This window comes from Mugil cephalus, chromosome 20 (genome assembly GCF_022458985.1).
Source record: "Mugil cephalus isolate CIBA_MC_2020 chromosome 20, CIBA_Mcephalus_1.1, whole genome shotgun sequence".
Lineage (NCBI taxonomy): Eukaryota > Metazoa > Chordata > Actinopteri > Mugiliformes > Mugilidae > Mugil > Mugil cephalus.
In genome coordinates this window covers 16,073,759-16,089,469 of record NC_061789.1, presented here as the reverse complement: position 1 = coordinate 16,089,469, position 15,711 = coordinate 16,073,759, and the positions used below count along the sequence as shown (strand labels likewise).

Here is a 15,711-nt window from a genome sequence, read left to right as displayed (position 1 = left end):
CCTCAGAAAACAAAAAGATAATTAAGAAAACCTCATACTGCACAAATGTGAAAACACAAAAACACTCAACTTAATCAAAAACCCGGGGCGATCATTTTTTATTTATTTTTTTCAGGATGGTGGACTGATTTTATTTATGTCTCATCACGCCTGCAACAAGTGCATCTCGGATATCTTCAGTTGTGAGTTTCTTCTTTCTATCTTTTATTGTGTGTGTGTCACAGAAATGTCTTGAGTTGCTGAGAGATGTTGAACTTTCAGTGCCATTTGGGCCAATATGAAACTCCACGTCATAATAGTATAGTATTGATTCCCTGGACGGGTTGGCCTCATCAATCCAGTGTTTGCATCTTGAAATCCCCAGCTGCCTAAAACATTGGGGTTGTTCCTTTAAAAGATAAACGCATAAAGAATTATGATCATGTGCATGACGTCAGCGGGTTGCTTAAATATTTATAGCTGGTAGCCTGAGTGCATATACCTTCACAACTTCATTATGAAAGGCAGGGGTAGGCTGTGCGTCGAAATCCCCTCGGAGGCGATCAGAACCACGGAGCTGCTGCTCGGAGTTTTAGTGACACCGAGGACGCGTCGGACTTTTTCTTTCCTCGCGCAGTCGACGCACAACAAAGAGGCTGAGGATGACGAAGGGCGTCAAAGTCCTCTGCGGCGCGTCTCAAGACGGCGGCATCAGTAGTTGAACCAAATGACTCACTCCAAAGTACTTGAGGAGAACTTGTTTAAAGGAGGACTGACCCAATTTCTCAGCTGCAATCGCATTCAGCCCCAAGTTTTCTCTCACACTTCAGCAGCCTATGAAAAGAAATAACGCGACGTGCGCGCAGCTGATGCCTCCGAGAAACCACCCCTATCCTCACATGCCAGTCTGTCTGACTTGGGAACCTATATCATTGCCAGACCGCAGACCAACAGAGGACGGGGGACTCCGATGGAAAAACATGCAGCACTTTGAACCCATGGAGACATGGCACATAGGTTCCTCTCATCGGCGAACAGATTCAGCGCCAGGTTCGCCTTCATATTCACCGTGTCGCTGTCCTGCACCTATTTGTGCTATAGTATCATCTTCTGTCGCGGGACAATCATGACAAACCACGGTTATGAGGGGAAGCGGTGCCCGCCGAGCAAGAACGCGGGGGGGAAGAAACTTCTTGGGAAATTAGACAATTGCGCTTCGGTGGAAGTCAGGTCCGCGCTGCACGGGTCCGTCGCCCAGAGAGGGTCGAGTGATCTCCACGAACAAAGTAAAGCCACCGCCGCGCCTGGTGGTCACTGGGCTGACATGAAGTTGAGGAACATGAGTGTCGCGCAGAGGTATGGGAATAAGAAGCTGCCGAACGCGTTGATAGTGGGTGTGAAGAAAGGGGGAACCAGGGCGGTGCTGGAGTTCATCCGGATACATCCAGATGTACGCGCGCTCGGAACTGAGCCGCACTTTTTCGACAGGAACTATGACAGGGGGCTGGATTGGTACAGGTGAGGAAGATGAACAAACATCCACACACTTATTTGTTATTTCACAGAGCCAGGCGCATTTGCATCATCTTGCTGCACAGTAAAAGCCTGCACTATATTACTATTTTTTCCTCCCTCTGCTCTGCGTGACAAGGGACTTCTGTGACATGAGACGCATTTGTTGAGAAGTGCATGCTCATTTGACTTGTTTTCCTGACAAACATCTCAGTGTGTACTTCTCAGACTCTCCAGACCTAACCATCTCTTAATGGGCTTTCATTAATTGAGTACAGAGCTGCATTAGTGTTCAGAGTGCGCACACACACATCCTGAACAGCCAGCACACCCACACCTGTGCCTAAGTGGCCTGTCAGCATTGAGATCAGAAGTTTAATCTACTTTTTTTATTTTGTGCAGTGTTGTTTTTCTCAGCCATCAGCAGAGCTCCGTGGTGCCAAGCACACGGCACCGTGAGGCTGATGTAGGCTGATGCAGTTCACAAGGAAATAAATAAATAAAAATCACAGCCAACACTGCAGACGACAAAGGCAGCCCCCAGGTTACCAGCTGCCTTCAAACGGGCTGCACAGGGCACGGTGTGTTCTTGTGTTGGATGGTGAAGGTAAAGGTGCTCGCAAGCCCACGTCTTCTACCCCTCCAGTTTCCTTTCTTTGAGGCCTCTGATGACTCTATTTCTAGATCCTTTTTGTGCGTTTCTAACCCGAGCAGGAAGTAGAAAGGTCTCCTAACAAAAACAAATTAGATGATCACCGACTTACTCCGGGCTCTGAAAATGTTTCTGTCACGTCTTAATACGTTCTCCTAAAAAGGTTTAATGGCGCCGCGTTAGGTTACATCTGATAGTCGGAGCTTTCTACTCCCACGGTGCAGTCGGTGTGTTGTCTGGCCCCGCTTCCAACAACAAGTGAGGAAGTCTGTTCTCAGGCTGCAATGCAGGAATGAACGGCAGAGGCTGCAGCAAATTATCATGTATATGAGCGCCTGTCCATCACGGCTCAGCTGATGGTTGGGTCAGATCTGGATGCTCACAATGTGCAGGTGTTTTTATGGAAGCATGGATTCTAGCAGCCTCATTTAACACCTTTTCAATAAATACAAGTTGCGCGTGTTGAGAGTCTGAACATCCAGACTGGTATATTGGGACTTAACAATTATTAACCCTGTACTGGTTAGTTGGCAAAACGGTGTGGGTGTTTGTGAGATGATTCACATATCTGCAGTTAAATAATTGAATTCTTTAACTGACATCTCTGAACCTATTTGATTCTTCGTGTTTTAGGGCCCAATTTAGACCAGATAATGTTTCCTAAAGAAATATTTTGGTCTTTCAACCATTTTTTTTTTTTTTTTAAATTTATTAATATTTATGGTGGGCATAGGTAATCAGGTTGTTGTAGCCGCACAATCAGTCTTGTTAGATTTAAAATAAGTGTCTTCAATCTTGATTCTGCCTGTATGCAAAACATAAACCACTCATGCAGACAGTCAATAAAACGTGCATCATTTGCAAACATGCAAACTGACACATTAATGTCGGGAACACAATGAAGTTATTACAAAAACACTTATGCTCTGGTGTAAAGAGAACATTTGTTTTTTGTTTTTTCTTTCCTAAACTAATCAACCAGGGGATATAATTTTAGATAAACGTAAAGTAGCAAATACTTTCTGATACTTATCTTAATTTTCCACCCGTATTACTTGGTTATCAGCCATTTCATTTGCATCCGAGGAACAATTAAATTAAAAGACATAAGGGACTCATTTGGACTAATTTTTATTGCTGTGTGGAAATTAAACCCATTTACTAAACAATGCATTCAAAAGCAATGTTGCCCAGCTGAGTAACACTTAACAGTAAAAAGCTGGAAAGCCAGTCCAACATGTCAGCAAACATCTCAGAGGTTGTGTCTTTTCTGTGCTGCAAAGTTTCCTTAACACATACATGGGCAAATCTAGAAATTGAGTAATGGGGTCACTTATTCTGAACGAGGTATAGTCATTGGTTTTTCTTTATTAAAGCTGAAGAAACATCTAGAAAAATTACTACTGAGAATACAGAGAAAAGGTTTCTTCTGCTTCTCCAACAGACCATCACTGCATCCTGAATTCCATGCTAACATGCTATTTAATACACCACAACCGTATGCAGGATCTTATGGTGTCTTGGAAACCAATCGTACGTGAAGTGCATACTTTTTCTCTATGCCAGACCTGGACCCCACACTGGCATAAATATTCCACAATGCAATGCTGGAGAGATGGGGATGGTGTTACCACGGTTACAGTTCTACACCTTAGGAAGAGGGAGGTCCTTAAGAAGTATTGTGATAGTAGCCGCTAATCAGTGTGTCAAAAAAGTTGCATACCGACGCAAAATGTTGTATGCTGTGCATAGCATGCAATTGCATTGTACGCAAAAAAAGTCGCAAACATCCAGGGCTAAAAAATAAACAGTGAAGCCAACACACTAGTGTCAGACGCTACTGTCTCCAAAAGTGACACATCTTTATAGCCCCATGCAAAAATGTTCATGCTAATTACCTGCTAGTGGCAAACACACTGGGGAGGAACTTTTATATAATTTGCTGTTTAAATGTTTATGCATGAATTTGAACCTTGATAAAGTTTAAAGTGCAACTGCCTTGAGTGGCAGGTGGTTGTCATCTCAGGCTGCCTTCGCTGTCAGCCGTCCACCTCAGCTATGCTAACGCTCGACCTCTCAGCCCATTTTTGAATTTCCTGGGAGTGAGGCATGGCCAGGAAATGCCAATATGCCAATGGCCCCAGTCGCTCTCACAGCGAGCTTCAAAACCACTGATAACTTATTAAAATTTGTCCTGTTGCCACCTATTGTCTGTTCCCTATTTTAGGACTGTTCCGTCATACATACCTACTAATTTACTCTAAATTTTGGCAGATATAGCAGATATGATGTTCCTTGTGGAACCTTATAAAGCTGAAATATTGTTCACCTGTCACAAGTTGACAGTTCATAGATTCAAGATATATAGCACACTTAAACAAAACCTTAGACTCAGGCTGACTTAATTGAGGCTGAAACAACAGTTATTCAACATGACAAGTCTCTGAGAGACATTCATATTCTAAGACTGGGCCCACAGTGATTATCTGTCACAGGGTCGGGCTGTTGGCAGTATGTCACAAATCTTTCGCCACATTTGTCACATTTCATTTAACTGTGACACTTCTTTCTATAGGCAAGTGACATAATGTATTTATACAGTCTACATGTGCTGCCCTACTTTGTTTCAATGAGCTACAGTATATGGACAGGCACAAGTTATCAATTTGCATGTCTCGGTGTCTGTGAGTGTGTTTTAAATAACTGCTGGTTCCAATTTTTTCACTGATGGAGAGTAGGGTCAAATCATTGGCACGCATCAAGCAGAGAAAACATCGGATTAGATTGAAGCAGAATCTACTAGAACTGGGTTAAGAACTGTCCAATGCATTATTAAAAACTGGAAGGATAGTGGGGAACCAGTCGTCTTCGAGGAAAACGTGGTTGGGAAAAAAGTCCTGATTGATTGTGATCGGCTCAAATTGAGAAGAAAGAGTGGTTCAGGGAGCCTGAGACATCATATTCACACATGGATTGGCCACCACAGAGTCCGGACGCCATTGAGAATCTTTGGGATGTGCTGGAGGCTTTGGGGCTTTGCACAGTCGTCAGACTCTCCCATCATCAATACAAGATCTCGGTGAAAGATTAATGCAACACTGGATGGAAACAAACTTTGTGACACTGCAGAAGCTTCTTAGCGAAACAATGCCACAACGAAGGCATGATGTAATCAAAGTTAAAGGAGGTCCAACAATTTTTATTTATTTTTTGTCCAACTACTCAACAACAACATACAGTATATATAAATGTAGAGTAAAGTCTGATCTGATGCTGTTAAATATTTTAGTATTCGGTTAAAACCAGACGTGAGTGGCGTGGCTCTCCACAGCAGATGTGAGGTGTCTCCGCTGCGACTGCTCGGTTTTCCATGAACTCGGCACAGACTCCCAGAATCCTAAATGCTCTGTTGAGCTCCTGTCTTTTCGTTTTGTCCCACAACCGTCAGTTTCATGAGATTATCTGTAAAATGTTTATTGGTTAATAATCTATTGACGGAAACTGTGTAAAAAGGAATGGCGCCAACGTTGATTTCAGGCCGTCAGAGTTTACTGCGCTTTAGACAGATACACAATGTCCAGTACAAGCAAAACTCGACAGATTGCATATCTTATCATGCCCCAGGTGTGCTTTTTTTTTTTTTTGAGTGTTAAAACAGCCGGTGGGGAGAATGTTCCTGACCTGCAGCATCCAGATATATAGAAGTACCTCATTAACTTTCCTTCGTCCTACTCAGAGTCACTAAGAGCATACAAGAGCCTGGAGGGTCTGTTATATGAAAACCTTTTATTATACCAACATCAACAACGCAGTTAAAATGTCTAAATGCACCACAGCATACATGAAATCATTCTTTTATTTTTATTTGTTGTGCATTGTAACAAAATCACAGTAACAAGTAACTGTTTAATCCTGAATTTCCTTATCATTTTGAGTAGTTTCAGTGCTAAATGAGCAACATCCCTGAGCACAACAGCCCTAGGGTTAATTAGTTGGTTGCTCGAAGTTGTCAGTTGAATTAGTAATTAAAGAGGCGCGCTTCCCTGCCAGTATGGCGGCGTTGTGATTAACAGCGCAGGGTGACATCAGCCACATTAACCACGCCTACTTCCCATTTCCAATTTCTGACCAATCGCAGAATAGCTGTCAGAGGAGGAGCAAAAGTTCTGCTGTGTTGAGAACAATCTTTAGATGTGTGACAAAATACCTTTTTATCTATTTGTCACATTTCGCAGTCTTCACTGGCGCGCTGAGTTAATTAATAAACGGATAATTTTCATCACTAATTTATGCCGTCTAATTTGGCAACCACTTTTAATTAACCTTTTCACTAATTCTCTGTAGCTTATACGAGTCGGACTGTCAGAAACACGCAACACGTGGCTCCAAACGAACTCTCCTAAGTTTCAGTGTACTGGCCAGTTGTTCCGCGCGGCCTGTCTTGTTACATTAAGCGTGTGACAGGCCATTTAGGCGCGGAAGAAAAATGGTGCAGTGTTCATTACTGTGCCTCCTGAACAGAACACACGCGCGGCCTCATTTATTTCGCGTGAGGGCATTCGCGTAACCGTACAGGACCTGATGAAAACGGCATTTCCCTGCCACCAATTTCCTCACGCTTTACTCGCCACTTTTTCCATTCTCCACAAAATCATGAAGATCAAACAAAAACACGTTGCCGTGCGCCACCAGGACTTAAAAGGGCATCTCGGCTCTATTGATTTCGCAGGAGTCAGACGCACTTCCAGATGCTTCTTTGAGAAGTGTTGAAATTGTATGAGAGGCTGCGGCTACGAATATTCTCCAGGTCCACATTAATTGGCTCGGGGAGGCAGGGAGCTCTGGAACAGTATCATCAGAAAGGTTGATGAGGACACAAAGTTGGATGGTTCTCATTTAACACAGAAAACTGCACATTATAGAGCGAGCGATGGTTAGGCCTTACTCTGCATTATTAATGAGCTGTCTTCACTCTAGCACAGCTCAGAGACATACTGCTTAACATTAATTACAAAACAACTCTGTCTGAGACTTTTCGCCACTGAGACCAGTCTGAGAGAGGTTGTGCTTTTATTCCTCAGGAAATGACCTAATCCTGCAAACATTTTAGTTTGACAACTAAGAGCTAATTTTTATCCAAGTTGTCTTGAATGCGGCATCAGATGCAACTGGCTCAACCAAGCTTCCTAAGACCCACCCCCACCCTACTTCTGATTGGCTTGTGATGTTGGTACAATACTGGTTAGAAACTGGTGAAAACTTACAGTGAGCTCAGATCAGACAAGTTTTAGTGTGACCTCTGGGGGCGCAGACCCCAGGCTGGGAACCACTGGCATAGATTACACCGTCTGTGATCCGCAAAGGCTTGAACCACGCTTTAACAAGCGTTCATGGGGCCCAGACTGTGCACCATTAAGTTTAGTTCCACCATGAGGTTGATATTTGTGGATATTTGTGATTTTTTTTAAATGAGTACAATACTTACTGAATGGTTGCATTTGCTATGACCCTGCCATACTTTCATATGTGCTGACGCCAGGTCAACTTCCGGTGATATACTTCCCTCCACCCAGTCTTTAGCAGGGGTCTCTTGAAAAGGGCATTTTCTTCAGCTAAAAATACTGTAGCAAGTCTGACTGGAAGCAGTCATCTTGGTCACTGCCAGGTAGAGGCACAGTGTCCATTTGTCATCCAGTTACAGAGCGACTAGCCAACTTCGGCGTGTCCCTGACTTGCAGTCTGCGAGCTTCGAAAAGTGTAAAACAGTTTTTAGTGTATCAGCAAGCTACCTTTTAAGTAGGGTGAGGAACATTATCAAGAATGCTTCCCATCCCAAACACGGACTTTTCCCCCCTGCTTCCTCCAGGCAGGCATTCGGGGAGACTCGGCTCATGCACCAGCACAGATTAAGACCTCTCTAGTAGGGCCACTTAAGTACATGACCACACTTTCTGTAAAAGTGTAATACCTTCTTTCCACCTGTGGTTAGACGCTAAGTGCATTTCATTGGCTCTGTGTCTGTACTCAGAACAATGGCATATGTACTTTCCTCCCCAGTAGGGGACTGATTGCAAAGAGTTTTTTATTGCTATGAACCACTTGCACTGAAATACATAGGAACATAATGTCCTGGTTTAAATATACAGTCAGATGCCCATTTTAGCCAGTTCTTGGCTTTGCGGCTTTGCCACATATGTGAAAGAAATCACCTCAGTGTCTTTAGGACATGTATGTGTAAAAATACAGCTGTATCTGCAGTATTGGTTGATGTTTTAATGTAGCTAATAAAGGTGATTTGGGCTGACCTGAAGGGGCAGAACATGACTGTGATGATGATTTGATAATAGGAGTGACTGTGGTTCAGTAGGTAGGTAGAGCGGTTAGCGGTTCTATTCCTGGATCGGATTGTGTGAAAAAGCGCACACAATCGCTCTATATAAAAACAACATTTGCCATTACCAATAGACAATAGTCTGAATTACTGAGCCAACAGACGAATGCTAACATGAGAGAACCAGACTGCAGACGCATCAATGCTAATTATGTAACATAACGGACTAATCTCCAGGTCAAACTCCGCTTCCCGAAGTTGTAAGCTGCCTCTGCAAACGGGGTAAGGTAAAAAAAAAAAAAAAAAAATTTGTTTGACAAAAATAGCAATGCAATTAAGTTACATTTTGTCCAGTCAGAGCCTCCTCTGTTATGGAGTTGATCAGTAACCCTGACTCCTGAACGTCACTCAGTCCAATCAGGTGCACAAATATTCACTGCGGTTAACCTTTGATAGGATGTTTTGTTCTTGAATACAAATAATTGTAAAAACTATTTGTGCAAAGTAAGTATTTGTTACAAAAAACAAAACAAAACAAAAAAATTTAATTTTACCTGGGGACTGAATAGACTCTGATTGCGGGGAACCAGTGTGTGACTGACCTTGTGATTGGTTCAGCAGCGATAGGGGCGGGGCCTACTGTGTCTGGAGGCTTAGATTGACTGGTCTTGGCTAGCGTAGCGCTCTGTGTGAACGGTGCCCTGTCGAGACAGCTCCCGTATCGCTGAATGAGTGAAGTGCCACTGAAAGATAACGTCTTCTTCCTCCATTTATGCCTTTACAAAAAATGTGTTGGATTCATGTTAATGTGTATTCAAATATATTTAAAGTTGCGGGGGAAAATGGCTACTCAACCAAAGATTTTGTGACCCTCCTGCAGTACCACAACGTTAGCATGCCGAAATAACATAATGAACAACGCACTTGCAAAGCAAGTCAAGCTGTTCTTGGCACTAAGCGGAAAATGGGAGTTCGCCGAAGAGCACTGTTGGAGCCGCAAGCATTTCAGATTATCTGTGAAACTTTTTACTACTACACCGGAGCTGTTTTATTTTCATTAAATGTGCTGGATAATTTCCAGGCATGTGTAAAACACAAATAATTCTTTTTAATTTGCTATGAAATGACTAATTCTAATATTTTTCAGAACAACGCTCACTCCTAAATTACTAATTTAACATTTTGTCACCTCAAAATGCGTTTTAAAGTCTGTTATGTACGATCCTGTCTAGCAATATTCACTCAAGTCCACCAGTGAATAATCAAGGTTTTTGTTGAGATGCAGGATGCACTGAAAATTTAAATATTTAACCAACCCTAACCAAACCAACCCTTTTAACCTCTTAAGCTCATCCTACAGTATATGTAACCCAGCACATGATTCAAGGTATCACCCATCCTTCAGGTGCAACACAGAAAACAGCAGAAAGCAAAATACAATGTTGCCACCAGACATCATGCGGGCACATCTAACTTGAACGTCTGCCCATGTATAGAGAGGAGTATAGATCCAGCTTCTAGGAAACAAGTTTTCTGAAGGACTCATTAGTGATATTATATTTCTGCCTGGCTCCAAAAATGTGCAGTAGGTCAAACAATCTAAGACTGATGACAGTTGCCTCACTCACCACTTGATGTGTCACGAAAATAGTCGAGGCTAAATCAAGTTTGAGCGTTAGTATTCTCACCAGCAAATGTTACTGTCATTTTATAGACATTGCGGCGGTGGAAAAATCCGGCAGTCAGCAGTCCTGAGCTCACATTTAGAGATGGTCAGCTTGTTAACTTTCCCCTGATGGCAGAGCCAATGTGTCCCTTCTGACCTGCGGGGATCAAATCATGTTTGAGCTTCCCCTCTTCTGTCTCCGCTCCCTATCTCCTTTTTGTACCGTCCTAGCATCTAAGCAGAGATGGGGAAACTTCTGAAGGTGTGCGGTCTGTCCGCTCTCCATTTATAAATATCCTTGACTGTCACATTGCTAGAGGCTGCACTGTAAAGCCGGGCTGCAGTGGTGAAGCCACGCAAATAGGGGGGGTAATTCAAGGGAAATGAGGTACAAAATGTAATGTGCTCATTGCAGATTATGTTGTTGACAGTGTCGCTGCGAAGGGCTTTTAATGTGAATTCTAAAGCCGAGGAAATGTTTGCTGCAATACAACGCCGCTGCAAAAAGGCCTTTACATGTACTTGATTTCACATGAGCTGGAATTTCAGTCCAACACCTCTTAATTTATTTTTTTTTTAAAAAGATTACACAAAACACAATATGAACCGTGATCCTGGTGTAATAATGTGCCGGTCGGGATTTCAGAGGCTTTCTCTCCTATCTCGAGTGTCTTCATTTCACTGTCCGCTGATACTCCGCCTTGCCACATGTTAATGTGACAGCTCATAGCCTAGTTCAATTGAACGTGTTATTGCTCAAGGAGCGCAAGCGTCAGTCATTTCCCTCTGCAGGCCAAACCACGAATAATTGTTATTTAAAGGAAAACAAGAGCCTTGAGCAGAAATGACAAGAGTTAAATAGGATTTCGTTCAAGGTAGAATATTTTACGTGTTTATTTATTTTTCTGTGCCTATTGACTGCATTGTCCGATTATAATATGTTTTGATTCTATTATATAGCTGAGGATTTAACTGGGCTCGGTCAGTTTACTATTTTCACCCAGTGCGTCCCCGATTAAATTAGAGAAATGGATGCTTGTTTCTCAGGACGCTGGATTGTTGTTCGCCTCTGTTCCTCGCTTAGCCGATTTGGCCGCAGCACCGTTGTAATCGCCCCGACTGCTCTTTTTTAACTCTTAATAGACTCGTGGCAGGCTTCTGTTGCGGGTGATTAATGATCAGATGTCATCACAGCTGTAATCTAAGTGAGTGATAGTTTAATAATGGAACGGCCTCCCCGGCACAGAGTGGCTCAGCACTGTCATCTTTGGAAAGAGGAAAATGCCATTTTTGGGAAGTGCAGTGGCACATATATTATGAGAGTCATGCAACGTAAGAACATGTTCTCTGCGCGGTCTACCTGCGTAATACAAACTGTTAATGAGCTTGGACAGCAGGGAGCGGGTCTTTGTGCGCTATTGGCTTTTCAGGACGTTTCGGGGCGAATGGTTTATACAGTTGCCTCGAGTCAGTTTGGAACAAAAACTGGCAACAAAGAAAGCAGTGTTTGACTATTAAAAAGAAAAATCAAATAGTCTGATGCTCGCGTATTGCTAATGCTTCTTGAAAGCTTCGTTGGAAAACATGCTGTTGTGTTTGGGAAAAAAAAGCAATTACCCTGAAAGGGCCTCTCAGGACATTTGTGAAGTCCAGAGACTAATTAGAAAAGCCGGAGTTTTCACTAACCAGACCTCGTTTAACGTTTAGTAAATCCACTTAGTCACAGCAACAATTCATTCATGTCAAACTTTCTATTGCTTTTTCAAACCAAACAACTCGAGCATGTCGGGCACGGCACATTCAAGTGCTGTCGGAAATTACAAATTACGGTTTGACCAATTACATAAAATTGCTGGCTCTGCACAAATTAAGAAAACTTTCATAAATAGAAAAGCATTAACAGGTGTGACGAGCGATTGATTTTTACGAAGTGTGGGTAGGTGTATGTGTAATTCACTTGGGAAAGAGATATATACTTATGTATATCTGATGTTAGGATGAAGACAGTTTATGGATTTTGTGTATTTTGTACTTTGCAAATTATACTTAATGCTTAGTAATACTTTTAACATGGAAGGAAGAACAACGGTGCAAGAGGGAAATCATGCAATGTTTTTAAAGAAATTTACATTTATGGTACGAAATTAAAAAAAGATTTTGTGACCCCCCTACAGTACTTCCGTGGACCCCCTAGGGGTCGCGAACCCCCTGTTGAAGACCTATGTTGTACATTATTTATTTTATTTTATCAGCCAAAAACCATGTCAAATGTCTGTCTCTGCGTGGTGAGTGTGAGCAAAGTAGAAATAGGAACTGGAGGGGTTAAAGGTCACTCACTGCATGGGAGCATGGGAAGGATGCGGAGACAGCCCATTAAAAACATCTCCCATGTCCAAGTTTCAAACACCAGTCCTCACAGAAAACGGCACCAAAGGCTGTGACCATCATTACGCTGCCAGTGCGTTATCAGAGTAAACAGCACGCAATGTGAGCCCAAGAGGCGCCTTCTTATAATTTACTGTGCGACTGTTTTGTTGTTAAATTACTCCAGAGACTTGACAGACACTGAATATAATGGATACTTTGATTCGGTACTCTCTCCGTGGTGAAGCCTGCGAGGCTGCATATTGTTTAATGGGCAGGGTTCATTATTAGTCCTTGTAATCACAAACATTTGTTGTCCGATGGGAGGTGAAGGCCTTTCACTAAATCTCTCTGCCGCTGCCCCTGTAGAAGCACTCCACCTTGTGATTAATGGTTTCTAAGTTTATTCCCAAACAGATCCGTGTCGGCCTGAAGTCCTCCAAGTCATTAAACTGATTTATTGATCATTGTCTGGTCCACAATGCCTTGATTGATTAGAAGTGATAGGAAGCATGAAATACATGAAGCGGCACATGCACAGGAGCTCCTGATCACACAAATATAATGTTGATAGTATGAAGTTATTTTTAAAAATATAATATTTGAGAAAGTTTTGAAGCCTCAGTGATTTACCTTACTGTGTGAAACATGTAATTGTCCCTACATTTGAACTACTTGAGTGAGACGCTGTTTCACGTTGCAGAAGAAACATCATTAACAGGCAGACATGAAAAACATTTTGAAGGTCCGCTCTAGGATTTTGCATCGGCCCAACAAAACCTAATCAATTCAAAGGGCCCTATTTCGGTGGTGCAAGGGCAAACACCCAGACACTTTGGCGTGATTGTTGCAAATTTGTGCGACCATCGGAAGCAGCGCACCTTCCAGCTTTCGAGTGGGGGATGTCTGGAGCCAGCAAAGTAACAAATTGGCTTGAGCTTTCCGAACCAAACTGTTATAACCAAACTGTGCTATGGCTGTTTGCCTTACATATATGGAGCCCAGTAAAAGTAAACTCTTTTTTATAATTTAGCCCTCAGGAGCAATGTCTGAAGGACTGAAGGGGCTCTAACACCGCAAGTTATATCAGTACTTAAAGCTATAAGACAGGACTTTTACATACATTATACTATTGTACTATTATTATTACACTGAAGCTTTTGATAAACAAGACCAAACTATGCTTAAAAAAGTTCATCTGCGAGAGGAAAGTCACCATTGTATGGCACTATAAGTATGGCAGAGCCCATTTTGAAATGAAATGAATGTAATAGGAATGTAACTGAGGTGCCATCAATTCAATATCTGTGGCAGTTGAGTTATAGTTAACAAGAAATCTTGCATTCAGACGAAGAATTGGAGTCTAATAAAGGAAAGGACTGATGGCAAGGACAAACAGCCGGGAGAAAGAAGAGACGTGACGGAAGGCCTTGGTGCTACCAGATGGGAAATGTATAAATATCGTACTTTAAAATGATCATATTTTGACCCAAATTGTTGTATGTACTAAAACAACTTGAATAAAGAACGCACACTACGACAGTACATTTAAAATCGGAAGCTTTTCTACTGTATGTGCATGGAACTGCAGTAACCTAAGGAGTAAACACGAGGCTTGGCCATTTCAATGACACAACTGCTTTATTCACTGTATTCATTGCTTTATTCAAACTATTGTATATTTGCTCTTTTATATCGCATAGGCCCTAAAACTATTGTATAAATACCATAATTATCATATATCTGGCAACTCTGGTAGGCATGCGCCATTAGCGTTTGTGTAATTGCTCTCACTTGCATAGGGAGGAGACAAGTATTTTGCACTGCAGCTTTAAAAAAAATAAATGGAGCTGGATTACTGTGGATAGAATTATGAAAGATTTAAGCAAAATAATATTGGCTTATCACACTTAAATGCTTTTTTGACGAATTCTCCGGTTATTTCTCTGCCCGTGTCTCGTAAGGGCCTTCTGTTTAGCATCTGACAGTTTTGCATTTATGTGGAAAAAACGTACAGCGAACTTGTCTCAGACTGACAATACGCAAGAGTCTGTTTTAAGTTCAAACCAAAGTGGAATGACAGTAATAAATTCTGAGTTCATTGATTGTTCACAAGGAGCTGATTCAAAGCTGACCTTTACATGTTCTGACGGCCTGCATCCCTGATGAACCTGCGCTGCTCTTTAGAAGTTCTTCAACGAGAAACACTTGTCCGGAGCTGCACAGTTTTTCTGTTTCTCTGGATTTTGTCAGCTTGGAAGGGATGCAGCAATTTGCAGCTACAATTTTATTATGTACGTATACTGTGTCCCGTAATACTAGAAAACAGTTTGCGGACAATTAACAAGTACCCTGAACGGATTAATAGTAATTCAGACTCAGATTAACTACTCTGACTAGAGGTGCACCATCAAAACAGGCAATTCAAATCCTATATTTGTTGTTTCGGACTTGGGGATAGTTTTGGACTTAGGTCCCCCCCAGAACCTAGGATAGCCACTGACAATGATATACACAAATTTGGATAAGGCGGACACGGTATGTGAAGGTAACTTCGATTCTGTGGCAGTTCACTGTTGTCTGCTAGAAAAAGACAAATGTATGACTCTTTCAAATGACAATCTAGCCTCTTACCTTTAATGATCTTTGTAATCTTAGCAAAATCATCTACTGCAAATCCAAAGGGTGGCAGAGTTGTCCACTGTGTGGAGTTTGTCTGTTCTCTCTGTGCTTGCTTGGGTTTCCCAGCTTCCTCCCACGGTCCAAAGACATGCTTGTTAGGTTAATTGGTGCTTTTAATTTGGCCGTAATTGGCATAAAAGTGGCGAGCGGTCCCGGGTGTACCCTGCTCGTTGCCCAATGACAGCTGGGATAGGTTAGGCTCCAGCCCCCCTCCCACGGCCCCCTAGAGGATAAGCGGTAATAGATAATGAATAAATGAAAATCCAGAGTTAATAGTCAGTTTGCCAGATACAGTTCTGGAGACGTGTGGATTCAGAAGGAAGGACCAAGGCCTAAAAGAAGACTACTGTGTTTTATTTTATTAGATTTCTTCCAGGCTTGTGGTGAGCTGAGCTCTACTAGGTTGAAGTTGCTAATGCTAGCTCTCATAGTGGACGTCTCACATTTGTATTTCCTAGAGAGAAAGTGGTCCGTATAAGTAAATGCTACATGGATTTCTATGTAGATTTACATAGATAGAGTTTC

At 42.2% G+C, this 15,711-nt stretch overlaps 1 protein-coding gene across 2 annotated transcripts in view; it reads left to right on the top strand.

The window, feature by feature from the left end:
• The first annotated feature begins 507 nt into the window (after positions 1 to 507).
• Positions 508 to 15,711, top strand: part of hs3st2 (heparan sulfate (glucosamine) 3-O-sulfotransferase 2) — a 30,443-nt gene continuing 15,239 nt past the window's right edge. Inside the window, exon 1 of one of the 2 annotated variants that reach the window (XM_047570974.1) lies at positions 508 to 1,335. In XM_047570974.1, the coding sequence (XP_047426930.1) occupies positions 986 to 1,335 (350 nt within the window). In that variant the 5' untranslated portion in view covers positions 508 to 985. Of the gene's footprint in view, positions 1,498 to 15,711 lie in introns of both variants that reach the window. The other variant, XM_047570973.1, reaches the window with a different exon arrangement.